Source organism: Lytechinus pictus, chromosome 5 (genome assembly GCF_037042905.1).
Source record: "Lytechinus pictus isolate F3 Inbred chromosome 5, Lp3.0, whole genome shotgun sequence".
Taxonomy (NCBI): Eukaryota; Metazoa; Echinodermata; class Echinoidea; order Temnopleuroida; family Toxopneustidae; genus Lytechinus; species Lytechinus pictus.
This window is the reverse complement of record NC_087249.1, coordinates 54136765-54149600: the sequence shown is the minus strand read 5'-3', so window position 1 is coordinate 54149600 and position 12836 is coordinate 54136765. Positions and strand designations below refer to the sequence as shown.

General features: G+C 36.5%; 1 protein-coding gene across 3 annotated transcripts in view; it reads left to right on the top strand.

The window, feature by feature from the left end:
* The window catches only part of LOC129261079 (cholesterol 24-hydroxylase-like), a 66771-nt gene extending 54335 nt beyond the window's left edge, over window positions 1-12436 (top strand). For all 3 annotated transcript variants that reach the window (XM_064099257.1, XM_054899113.2, XM_064099258.1), the window contains exons 7-13: window positions 1358-1592; window positions 2211-2283; window positions 4774-4858; window positions 5527-5637; window positions 8428-8516; window positions 9504-9576; window positions 10834-12436. In XM_064099257.1, coding sequence (XP_063955327.1) covers window positions 1358-1592; window positions 2211-2283; window positions 4774-4858; window positions 5527-5637; window positions 8428-8516; window positions 9504-9576; window positions 10834-10974 — 807 coding nt within the window. In that variant the 3' untranslated portion in view covers window positions 10975-12436. The remainder of the gene's footprint in view (window positions 1-1357; window positions 1593-2210; window positions 2284-4773; window positions 4859-5526; window positions 5638-8427; window positions 8517-9503; window positions 9577-10833) is intronic.
* The last annotated feature ends 400 nt before the right edge of the window (window positions 12437-12836 follow it).

Below are 12836 nucleotides of genomic sequence, written 5' to 3'. Positions count from 1 at the left end.
GTTCTAATTATTTCAATCAGTTACTAATTAGGATCTCCTTGGCCTGCTGATATACCACTACTATATATTTACATACTACAGTATAGGGTATCTGATACACTATACTATGTATTTTCTGCTGTAGAAGGAAATCGGGGGGGGGGGGGGGGGGAAACGAATTCACTGGATTTTATAGAAATTTGATTTTTTTTTAGGCCCTTTTATTTTGCAGGAGTCTAGCAATATTCATTCATTGATATACTGTATCAGTAATGCTCACAATCAACAAGGACCTTATCCTTTATAATTTGAAGGCCAAATTATCTTCTTTGTCTAATTTATTTTTAATAGTTTTTCCTCTTGTGTATAATTGTTGATTTGATATGGCGATAAGTCTAGGCAGCTCCATAAAATAATCAACCCTTTTGTTTGTCCATTCATTATTTGTCTCACCCTCATGGCAGAGCAAGGCTATATACAAGTGGGTGCCGCTTGATTGGTCACTAAGCAAAGGTCATTTGGGGGTCAATAAACTGATGTCAATTTAAATGATTTAACCAAAGTCTTAGATTTTGAATTTTTAAGATATTTTAATTGTCTTTCAGTATTATGTGAAACATTGATATCTTCATAGTTAACAGGTATCAGAAATTAATAGATGATTGTAATTTCAGGTGACTGTGTCAAGGTCAAAGGTCATTTCAGATCAATTAACTTAGATAAGAATTCACATTATTTAAAGAATATTCAATCAAATGAATGAAACTTGTATGACATGGGCATTGAATGTCACAAATGATATGAAATGAATAATAAGATTTTGAGTCAAGGTCAAAGGCCATTCGATGTCAACAAAACTTATTTTATTATCAAATGAATGTTTATTGTTTTCTCTCTTTCTGGAAAGAGCTGAATTTTGTTGTTTTTGAAAAATTGACCTGAAATTGAGCCATTTTAAGGACTCTTTTGGGTTTTCATTGCTAATACAGGCAGGACTGTCAAAGGTGTTTCACAAGGTGGTTGGTTAGAGGGGAAGTGGGCGACTGAAGATGAATGATTTACCAGAAAGAGACAGAAGAAGACAAGGAAGAAGCAAGTGGGGGAGAAGAGTAGGGGGAGGATAGTAGGGGTGTTGGGTTGAGGGGGGAGGATGCACTGAATAGAGTAAAGTGGAAGGAGGGGCTGAGGGTGATTTTTGGTGTGTGTAAGGTGAATCTGGGGACTCCCATAGTCGGGAGACTAAACTAGATTTAATACCTGGATTGTTAATACTACTATTTTCTACTAATATGGATAATCTTATTTCCTTCATTTTAACCTATCAGCTGGATTGTTGATACTACTATTTTCTACTTTATGGATAATCTATTTCCTTCAGTTTAACCTAACATCCAATGCCAGGACTTTCCGTGAGGAGGCAAGGGATGCTTGCCGTCTACTTCGTCAGATTGGTCGTGACTGTATCCTACAACGAAAAGAAGCCAGAGCTCGCGGAGATGAAGTCCCTCGGGACATTCTCACATACCTTCTAGATGCTTCGGAAGAACTGAAAGGAGATCAGGTCTTTGGTTTAGAGGAAATGATCGATGAGTTTGTCACATTTTTCATTGCAGGTGAGAATCTTGAAGCTCTTTCAAGAATCATTAATAGTTTTAACTTTAGAATTCAAGAACGGCTTTTGTCAACTTGAACATGGGTAGCTGGATTTACCTCACACTCACAGCAAAAACCCTTACCCCAGAGGCCATGGTTTCCTTTTATTTTTAAATAAAATGCCAATGTGTTCTTCTGTATTCTAATGTTTTCATATTCAAATTACACTAAATCATTAAATTTATTAGTCTGAAAGACATTGTTTTCTGTGAATTTTGTGTTCTATGGTTTTTCCATTTTCCATATGGTGAAAAACTGGGGACTCTAATCTGACCCCCTCTTTCCGCTTTTTATGTTTCAGTGCATCCTCTATCATTAGCCCAACTCTCTTCCTCCAACGGCATCTTCCATTTCTTAGTTAAGCATTATTCCGAGAACTTATGTTCATGAATGAGCATTCATGTGAAACTGTTAATCAAATCTTGAACTGCATGTATTCCTGTCTGTCTTCTTAGTCAGTGTATGTTGGTCATTTATGATGTTAAAGGTCAAAGGTCACTTCATGAACTTACTCATGTGTGGTCATCTGTAACGCGCAATCCTGTATGAAATGCCTACTTTTCAATCTTTCCATGCAGGTCAGGAAACCACAGGAAATCATTTATCTTTTACACTGCAACAAATATGCAGACATCCGGATGTCTTGAAAAAGTGAGTACAAGCGGTAACTACATTGAAACCTAAATGATATATAGTTATTGTTCATGAGAATTTGTAAAGATGTACATGTATAGTGCCATCACACCAAAAACAAGTTAATTTCATTCTTGTGTATAAAGAAGAATCAGACGAGCATAAGAGTAAAAATTTCATTAAAAATCACTGTGAAATTAGATCTTTTTGGCACTTCTAAGTATAAGAGGGCTGGATTATCTCAGAGGAGGTGGTACGTAGGGGGGGGGGGGGGGTTGGATGATGTGCCAGCTAAGCAAGACATCAATAAAAAGGTGTTCCCTGTGTATTTTGGATTAATTATACAAACATCAGAACCACCATACCATCACCTGCCATTTGTACTCTTGGGGTTAAATTTGCTTAATTTTACCAAACAATTTTCTTAAATGGGTAGCTATATTACAAAAAAAAAATGAGAATGCAAATTGTGTAATGCATTTGCTATTTTGCATTTCTTTTGTTATTTAAAATTTCAATTATTTTAGTAGTGTAAAATATTGTTTGACTGCTGATGGGATGTAGAATTACCAATATTGTAACTTATTTTGAATCAATGGATAGTTTTTTTATCATCAAATATACACTGGTATTTTCTCGATTTTAAAATCGGTGTTCGATCGATGTCATCGAACACCGATGCAGATTTTGCAAAATCGGTGCATCGAAAAAAAACACCAAAAATACGTCGGCCGGCCGATTCGTTTGGTTCACACAATCAATCATCAAAATATCAGTTATGTCCAACTTGATTACTACTTACTTGATTTCTATTGCCCCCAAAATGAAACCGATTGTGTAATTATGATGCCTTTTCACCATTAATTTGAAGTTTATTTCGATCATAGTTCGAGTCTTACTCGTCTGCTCGTGCCGAGATAATGTATGCACGATGAATTCATGAATGGAAATCATGGCCATCGATCGTGCATGCGCAGTACTGTTCTTTAATCAAACCGGAAATTGACACGATCAACGTAAAATAAATCTTGCTTTCATGAACAATATCGATATCATGACCACAGAACATTATTTAATCGTAATATTTAACAATAATTTGCATATGATAATCATTAATATGAATTAAGAGCAAGATGTGAAACGTTTGTATTTCGTTTCAATTTTTAATGGCGGACATCTCATGACGATCGACTTGAGTGAGTGCACTTGTCTAAAAAAAATAATTATCACGTCAGGATTGATTCTCGAACATTGTCTACATGCAAAATTCTTTTCAAGATCATAATATTACCATATATTATTTTACATGACAAAATAGAGAAAATTGCGTTTGATATTTTTCCCCATCAATTTGAAGCAAGTTTGTGCCCAACTTTGGGCTCTGATTTCATGAATGGAAAATATGCCATACGTCATCGAACACGCATGCGCATTACGCTTCTTTTCTCGGAGCTAGCTCGGAGGAGACGTCCAGAGTCTCGAGAGATGGAATAACAATAGAAATAATGCCAGTATTAATTCTTCCATATGAACATAACATACTTTGCTGACATCGTCAATATTCTTAGTATGACCATAAAATCTTGTTAAATCGTAATAATTTATATGAATTTAGAGCTCGATTCGAAACATTCATATTTATTTTGATCGCATGCTCTTTGTGTCTAAAAAATGGATTGTCATTATCAGGATTAATTCTCGAACATCGTCATAACTCATATTCCACAATCTTTCCTCACAATCGTTATATCAGCATTGAATAGCAATTCAAATGACCATCCAGAGAAAATTACGTATTTATTCCCATAAATCTATTTGGAGCTCATTTTGGATCCAACTACACAATCTCAGGCAAGTTACAGCGCTCTCCGTCGGTTGCACTTGTTTGCTAGCGCTGACAAGCACGCCTGTCGTTTCGGGAGAGTGAGTGTACGGGGCTGCGGACGGGGCTGGTAAATGCGAATCTGGACTACGAATGCTAGTTGACCGAAAATCATTCGGATCGACTCTGCATGATTCATGTCTTTATTATTGTTTCATTTTAAACTGATATGTTGTCATCTGCAAATATCATTGTTGAAGATATTTTTGGAAGAATTCTGCATTGGTCCCCGGCCTTTTTTGTGTGTTTTGTGATCATGGAAAATACAAACGAACTTTGCTCTGTCATCTGCTTGTGCAACGCTCACCCGGCCAACGTCAGCGCAGCGCATGCATAGCTCATCGACGCGATGGCCGGAGCAATGAAAGACTAAATTTTCCCCGCCTTCAATATTCGATGCGTCGATGTTCGATCGAATTAAAGCTGTCGAACACCGGTTTTCAAAATAATCGATATGACTCAGGCTTAGTCGAATCTACTGGGACTACATGAATCTGTGTGACTTTATTAGAAGAGGTTATTATAAAAAAAAAATTCTTCAATCTGGTCTTAACATTTGCTTTGACTTGAGTGAATGTTCTACTTGGGGAATATTCAAGTTTACTCCATATGGTTCTTTGTTGCAGGATTTTAGTTGAGTTAGAGGAAGTACTAGGTGATCGTGCATATGTAGAATACAGTGATCTGGCAAAGCTGGAATATTTGATGTTGGTAAGACTCCTCATATTTGTATGCCTCTGCTCACCATAGATGTAGATGGTGCTGGGGTATGTATGTTGTTTTCAAGTTGTAATTCTGACCCAGAGTAGTGATGCTTAATCTAAATGCTGTCATTGTATGGACTATTTTACAAGATTAAAAGGAGATGAAAGATAAATAAGCATGGCTTGGATTAATTCATGGCTTCTAAGGTTTTGAATGTTCTGTCTCAGTGCCTTTCTTAATGGCCTTTGATACTTTTGTGTCTTCTTTAAATTTCGATCAGGGGGAAGGGCGCACACTAGTGTTGAGTAAAAGTCAACTTTCACCCATTGGCACGCAGTTGTGTATAAAACATATGGGGTGATGAAGAGGGCACGGGGGACGGTGCATGAGAATAATTCCACCACCCCTTTCCCAGTAGTCTCTAAAATATATCCATTTCAAATTTTGCTAGCATTTGTTGAAGAGAAAACAAATTCTAAAATGTCAAAATTGCCCCCTCCTACCCTCGTAGCATTTCCCCCTATGTTTAATACATGATGCAAATGAAAACTTACGCAATGTCCAGTGCTCTTCCCAAGCATTTCATTATGCGCTATATTGAGTATCAAGTCTTCACCTTGCAGTGTCTTTGATCCTATTCATTAAAACTTATTTTTCTTCAAATTGTTTTAAAGGTGATGAAAGAATCGATGCGACAGTTTCCTCCAGTGAGTGGTGGTTCAAGAGTATTAGCCCATGAGATTGAATGCTGTGGATATACCTTACCAAAGGGAACAAGAGTTAGGGTAGGTCCGAGATGAAGGGATGAATGGATGGATGGATGGATGGATGGTTGGACGGATCGGATGGATAGATGGATGGGTGGATGGATGAATTAATCCTATGGACCATGAGATAGAATGCTGTGGATATTCATCAGCTAAAGGGAACCAGGGTTAGGGTTGGATGGATGGATGAATGAATAGATAGATGGATGGATGGATGGAAGGGTGGGTAGGAGGATGGATGGATAGATAGATGGATGGATGGATAGATGGAGAATGTATAAATGGATGTTTGGTTGCGTAGATAATTTGATTGGTGGATACATGGAAGGAATAATGGATGGATAAATGAATGGATGGATGGACGGATTGATAAATAAATGGATAAGATGGATGGGTACTAGCCTGCAAGTACAGACTCTTGGTTTTCGCAATGTGCATGGTGCATAATGCAGAGTCTGCAGAGGCCTATTATCTAGGCGGAGGCTGCAGTTATTGTCTTTGCTGCTATGCTGAACGTAAGCGATACGTCTGATCTGGCGAAGACTATGCATTGTGGCTGCGTTAGCAGCCACCGCCTATACACTCCCGTCTGCCTAATCAATATTCATGTATTCATCTCATCGTTTGACATGTTGTGGTACCGGGACCGTACCGGTACCACTGACAGTGACCGATACCTGTATTGCTGTTGTGTGCCAACGACTTGAGATCATAAAAGCGAAGATATTATCGTAACACAGAGGAATTGCCTGAAAGATTTCGCTTTTTCCACATCCCATCCGTTGTCAATAATGCTACGAATGGCAGATTCTTAAAGGTCCCTGATTTTTCCTCTAGGAATGCCGAGTTTATCGGCAGCATAATCCAAACTCTCGCAGAAGTTTCTCACGTGTAATCATACTTGCTATTTTGGATGAAGAAAGTGACGTCATGTCACATGACTTATATGCATAACCTTCTTTCCAACGTATTTCTGATTGGTCCGAATGAATTCTTCATACATATGCATGATAATTTTTCGTATGAAAAACTGGCGTCATTTCATAGTCGATAATAATAAAAAAAAAAACATGTAAAGCAAGACGGGAGTGTATAGGCGGTGGCTGCGTTATTCTTTGCCAGATCAGACGTATCGCTTACGTTCAGCATTACAGCAAAGACAATAACTGCAGCCTCCGCCTATATTATAGGCTAAGTCTGAAGTAATGAGACTAGCCTTATTTGATACAGACGAGAGTTTGTTGTCTAGTCTTCACTCTAGACATGGTATGATTGGATAAAGTGTAAAATATGAGTCTGTGCTTGCAGACTAGATTGGTAGATAAATGAATTAATGGATGGATAGATGGTTGAATCAATGAATAGATTGATAGATGAATGGATGGAAGTGTGGATGGGTGGATGGATGGTTAGTTGGCTGATGGGTGGACGAAGAATGGATGAATGAATTGTTGCAATGGCAGGTGATTTGAGCTGTGGACACATAGAAGGAATGATGGATGGATAGATGAATGGATGGATGGATGGATGAATGGATTGGCTGATTAATGGAGGGTGGATGAATGGATTAATAGGAAGAATGTGATGATGAATAGATTGTATGATGGTTGAATGGATTTATAGGTTGAAGGAAGAATGGATTGATTGATGCTTTAGAAATCAATGGATAGATTGGTGGATTTATGCACAATTAAATGATTTTTGTTAGTTTTAGTTACTTTTTTAAAAAGATTGGATGAATAGTTGAGGTGCCAATCTTTCAACCTGTTAAACATTAATGTAATTACTATAATTATATTTCAAACAGCAATGTGATATATGATATTGATTCCTATCAACATGAGTTACAGTACATTCAGGTTGATTGAAATATGGCTAGATATACAGTGGTGCGCAAAAGTCAGTGAACCAGAAAATGAACATATTTAAAGTGTTCAAGTTCTGCCATGTTTTAGATGGTTAATTGTGAAGTCAGGTCATAAAATATTACATTCATTAAAGTTTGTTTCACTGGGCTCGCCAAACATTGTAGTGTTGTTGTCTACATTCAACTCTCAGCACAAAGGGGTGCATTTGGAGTGGGGTTCACTAATTTTTTAGCACAACCATATGTATGAATAAAGTCACTCAATTTTCACTTTTAAAGGTCAAGTCCACCTCAGAAAAATGTTGATTTGAATCAATAGAGAAAAATCAGAGAAACATAATGCTGAAAACTTAATCAAAATCGGATGTAAAATAAGAAAGTTATGGCATTTTAAAGTTTCGCTTATTTTTCACAAAATAAATCTATGCACAATTTTAATAGTCACATGCAAATGAGAGAATCGATGATGTCCCTCACTCACTATTTCTTATGTTTTTCAGGTTTGAATAATGCAATATTTCAATTTTTACAGATTTGACAATAAGGACCAACTTGACTGAATCATAAAATTCTAAACAATGGTAATTCCACATGTTCAGGGAGAAATAAAACTCTGTTTCATCGGACAATGAGGAGAATATTACAATATTTCATATAATAAAATACAAAAGAAATAGTGAGTGATATCATCAGTTCCCTCATTTGCATACGGACCAGGATGTGCATATAATTGTTTTGTGAAATTGAGCGAAACTTTAAAATATCATATCTTTCTTATTCTACATTCGATTTTGACGAAATTTTCAGTGTTATGCTTGTTGGATTTTTCTCTTTTTATTGAAATAAACTTTTTGTGGGATGGACTTGTCCTTTAAAGTGAAAATTAAGTGACTAATAAATTACCAGATATATAATACTCTGTAAAATACTGTTTATTTCAGGTGAATCATTTCATCATGGGTAAGATGGAGTTATATTTCGATGATCCTGATGAATTCAGACCAGAACGATTTAAATCCTCAGATGAAAAGTAAGTCTACAAATCCTCTTTCTCTGCTGATCCTTCCCCCTCTCCCTTCCTCCCTACCCCCTTTTATGTCCATCTATACTTGACTGTCTCTTTCTCTCTTCCTTGCTTTCCTGTTTTACATTGATATTTCTATGCATAGATTTTTAGACAAGTGTAAAGGATGTCGCCATTCATTTTTATCATCATCACCATTTTGTCAGATAATAATATATCAGGTGCAAAATACCAAAACTTTTGCAAAAACTTTATGAAAAAACATTTCAAACAAATTATAAGATGACCAAAAAAAGACCTTTGATGTATTCTTTTTGTATTATTTGTTTGTCAAATTTGTATGTATTTTATTTATCCATCTTGCAAATCTTATTGATTTGATAACTAATCGTGTTCCAGAATTTGTTTTGATCAAATATTAATGATGAGAAATCATAATGCAAGTGCCATTCGGAATAAGCAGTATTTTCTGCCATTTTACAGAATGTAATTGCCATTTGGTTGTACACAAATTCTTGGAAAATGCATTTTTTCATTTATTTGATTACAAAATGATCATAAACTTGGTCTTAAAAAATGCACAAGACTTTAAAGAAACTACTCATTTATGGGCATATCATGATAGTCTGCAAATGTGGCGTGTTTTCCTTCAGCAAGAAATTTATCCACACTGTGCTGCACTCAAACCAGGTGAGGTAAATGGGTACCGGCAGGAAATAATTCCTCAAAAAGCTGTGTGCACCTGAATCGGGAGCCTAGCTTAGCAGGGTAATAATAATAGCAGGGCCCACTGGGAGAACAGTTTTCGGAACTGAAGTGGCTACCCTTGGTAAATATACCGTTATTATTATTATTATAATAGAGGGAAGGACAATTTGACCCCCCCACCCCCCCTGTTGGTTAGGGTGAAATTGTATTTCAGCTTGCCAATGATGATGATGAAGCAGTTTGTCTTTTCTTACTGTTAAAGAGATTTTTTTTTCTTTCATCTAGGCCTCGTCACCTATATGCATACTTCCCATTTTCATTGGGACAAAGGACATGTATTGGTCAGCCAATGGCGATGGTAAGCTTTATTTTGTGCTCGTTTATGTCTTATTTAAAGTGCAAATGTATAGAGGATTTAGAAGTAAATCATTAGCAGTGACATCAGACCCATCATCATCACTATCATCGTCGTTATCTTCACATCATCACCACCCGTATCACAATCTTTTGTTGTCATTTGATCATCATCATCATCATAATTATGATTGTAATTGTTGTCATGATCATCCATCAACATAATTTTCATAATCAACACCATTATCATCATCACCATCATCATCACCATCACCATCACAATCATCGTCATCATCATCACCATCATTATCATCAACATGGCCACCCCCATCATCTCGCATCACCATCATCATCTACATGGCCACCATCATCATCATCGCCATCACCATCGTTATCACTATTATCACCATCATTATCAACATGGCCACCATCATCATCATCAAGAACATCATCAACACCATCATCATCATAATCATCAACATGGCCACCATCATCATCATCACCACCATCATCATCATCATCATCATCGTCATCACCACCATCATCATCATCATCATCACCATCATCATCACAATCGTCATCCTCATCATCACCATCATCATCAACATGGCCACCATCATCATCACCATCATCATCATCATCTCCACCATTATCATTACATTGTAATTGATTTGCATGATAATCCTTGTGTGGGAGTTGTGGGAGGGAAGGCCTGCAGGGCGTTATGGCAATTTAGGCTATGTTACCTGGTTGGCAGCTTAAAGGCAAACAAAGTATTTCTATCCATTACGGTCATTTATTTGCATTGTATATACTGTCGTCTTGAAAGTGTCAAATAGAATAAATATGATGGTAAGCAAATGATGAACATTGATGAAGGTGATGGGCAAACTATCACTTTTGAGACATCTAGATCTTGTGCGATAATCACTGAATGTGATAGAAAAAAAAAGAGTGGCAAATGAATTTCATTTCACACATACACATACATAAGTATGCCATAATGCGTTTTGACGTGGGCTGAAAAGATCAGCAAAAAACAAGTTCCATCGCTGTGATGGATGATTGATGGGGAAACCATCCTTTATCACGTGACCGACTTCTGACCAATCCTATATAGCAAGATTCTTAGTATGTAGAATAAATCACTATCATCGTACACTTTCATCATCATCATCATCTAGCCAGTATCAATAATCATTCTCATATTTGTATGACAATTCCAATGCAGAAACTTTTCTCTGCGTTTTATCCTCTTTAGATGGAGACACGAGTTATCCTCGCCAAGCTTCTTCGCCGATTCACCTTTCAACTGGTACCAGGTCAAAGGTTTGGCCTAAAGACGGAGCTAACAAACAAACCTATCGATGGGTGCAAAACGTATATCTCACTCAGAGAATGAACAGCCCTACATGCAAGATCGCCCACTCAGCACCAATCTACCCCCAGTGCCCACCTACAACAGAATCCAGTTCTGAATTGTTGTAGGTGGGCGCTTGGTGGGTGGGCTTGTGAGTCTCCCTCTATGGTAGGCTTTGGGAAAGGTTCCCTATGCAGGGGCCATGCTGGACTATGGTATATTCTGTTTGATTTCATGTATTTTGGTCTGAGGCTGCATGACGACAGAGCGATGATATCAAAATGACATGTGACACGGCACACAGTATATCACCTTTTGTGATATTGTAAGCAATTGGTGGTTTCAAATTCTTCAAAATCTGTGTGGAAATTAATTATTGATTTAAGAGTAAGGGCTATAAAGAGTCAACATTCACATCCACCCCTTCCTACCCGAGCTATTGCACCTGTTTTATATGTTAGCATAATTTGAAAAATAAAAAGTGATATTTTGACGATTGCCATATTATGATGTTCCAGCCAGCATATTTGCATTATATTTTGCTGCAAGCCTATTCCAGGTAGTTTATGATGTACTTTGGAACAGGATCAAAAGAACTCTCTATGCAGAGGATTCCCACTTGAATAGCTTCCCTCGGTTAATGTTTTCAGAGGATTTCCTATAGAGAACAATTCTGCCAATAAAAACCCCTTCAGCCTCCGTGTAAATTGTCTTCATGCCACTCTGATGACATGTCAGGTACAGAGTTTTAGTCGAAAGAAAATGAGAAAATATCCTGATTGAAAAAAAAACGAATGACACAGACATCAAGTTCATTTGAACCAGATAATAGTTTTGGTTTCTTTGATACAATTAAAAGGGTAGTTGTCTGTGCCCCTTAAGCTTCTGATTTATTTATATTTGATTTGTCAAATTGTATTATTCATAAATCTGTATGATAATCTGTTCACATTCAGTAGACTGTGGTAGGTCCATGGGTATATGTATTAATTTGTTGCAATATATTTGATTTTACAGCATTCAAGCAATATCTGATTGAGCTACCTTCTTATTCCTTAAAAACCAAATGATTATTCTTCTTATATTTTCTTGATGAATGTACTTATTTAGAGTTTTTTTAATGCTACATTCCTTGAAGCTTATGATGTGAAAACCAAACAGAATATGATATACCTTTATACTTATTGATTCAAATTTATGAATGTTTCTTTCCTAGAAATTTAGTAGTAACAAAGAATTTCTTTGAACTGTAAGGACAAAGTCTACCCCCAACAAGAAGCTGATTTTAATGAACAGAGGAAGATCACATGGGCACAACACTGAAAATTTCATTAAAATCGGATGTAAAATAAGAAAGATGTTTTTTATTTAAAAACTTAATTTTATTAAATTGTCAGCAATATGCTTGTTTGATTTTCTCTATTCAAATCATTGGTATTTTGGTAAACTTGACCTTTATTAAGTACTTAATGAAATTAAATAATTGGAATAAGGGGGCCTTTCACATCTTTCATGTGCATGGTATATGCAATTCCGAGTATCTATCAATCACATTGCACGCTACATATCATGTGCGCGTTGGCTTCAAAGTACGACTCTAAGTCATACTTAAATCTTTGTGAAACACCCCCCAGGTTTTACATACATTTATGTGTTGCTGTGTATGACACACCTTTGTCAAGTTTTTACTTTTCCCAAAAAACCTCACAATTGTTGGAAAATAATTTAAACTGCAAATCTTTCATATTGAAGTGGTATTCTGCTTTATAGGCAATATGAATATATGCCTTGGATTCTTGAATCGCAATTCATAATGTGAAGGAATTCTATTACAGGAGAAGCATTATTATGGAATTCTGAAATAACAATGCGCTTTTGATCATTTGATCAATTTAACACCACTT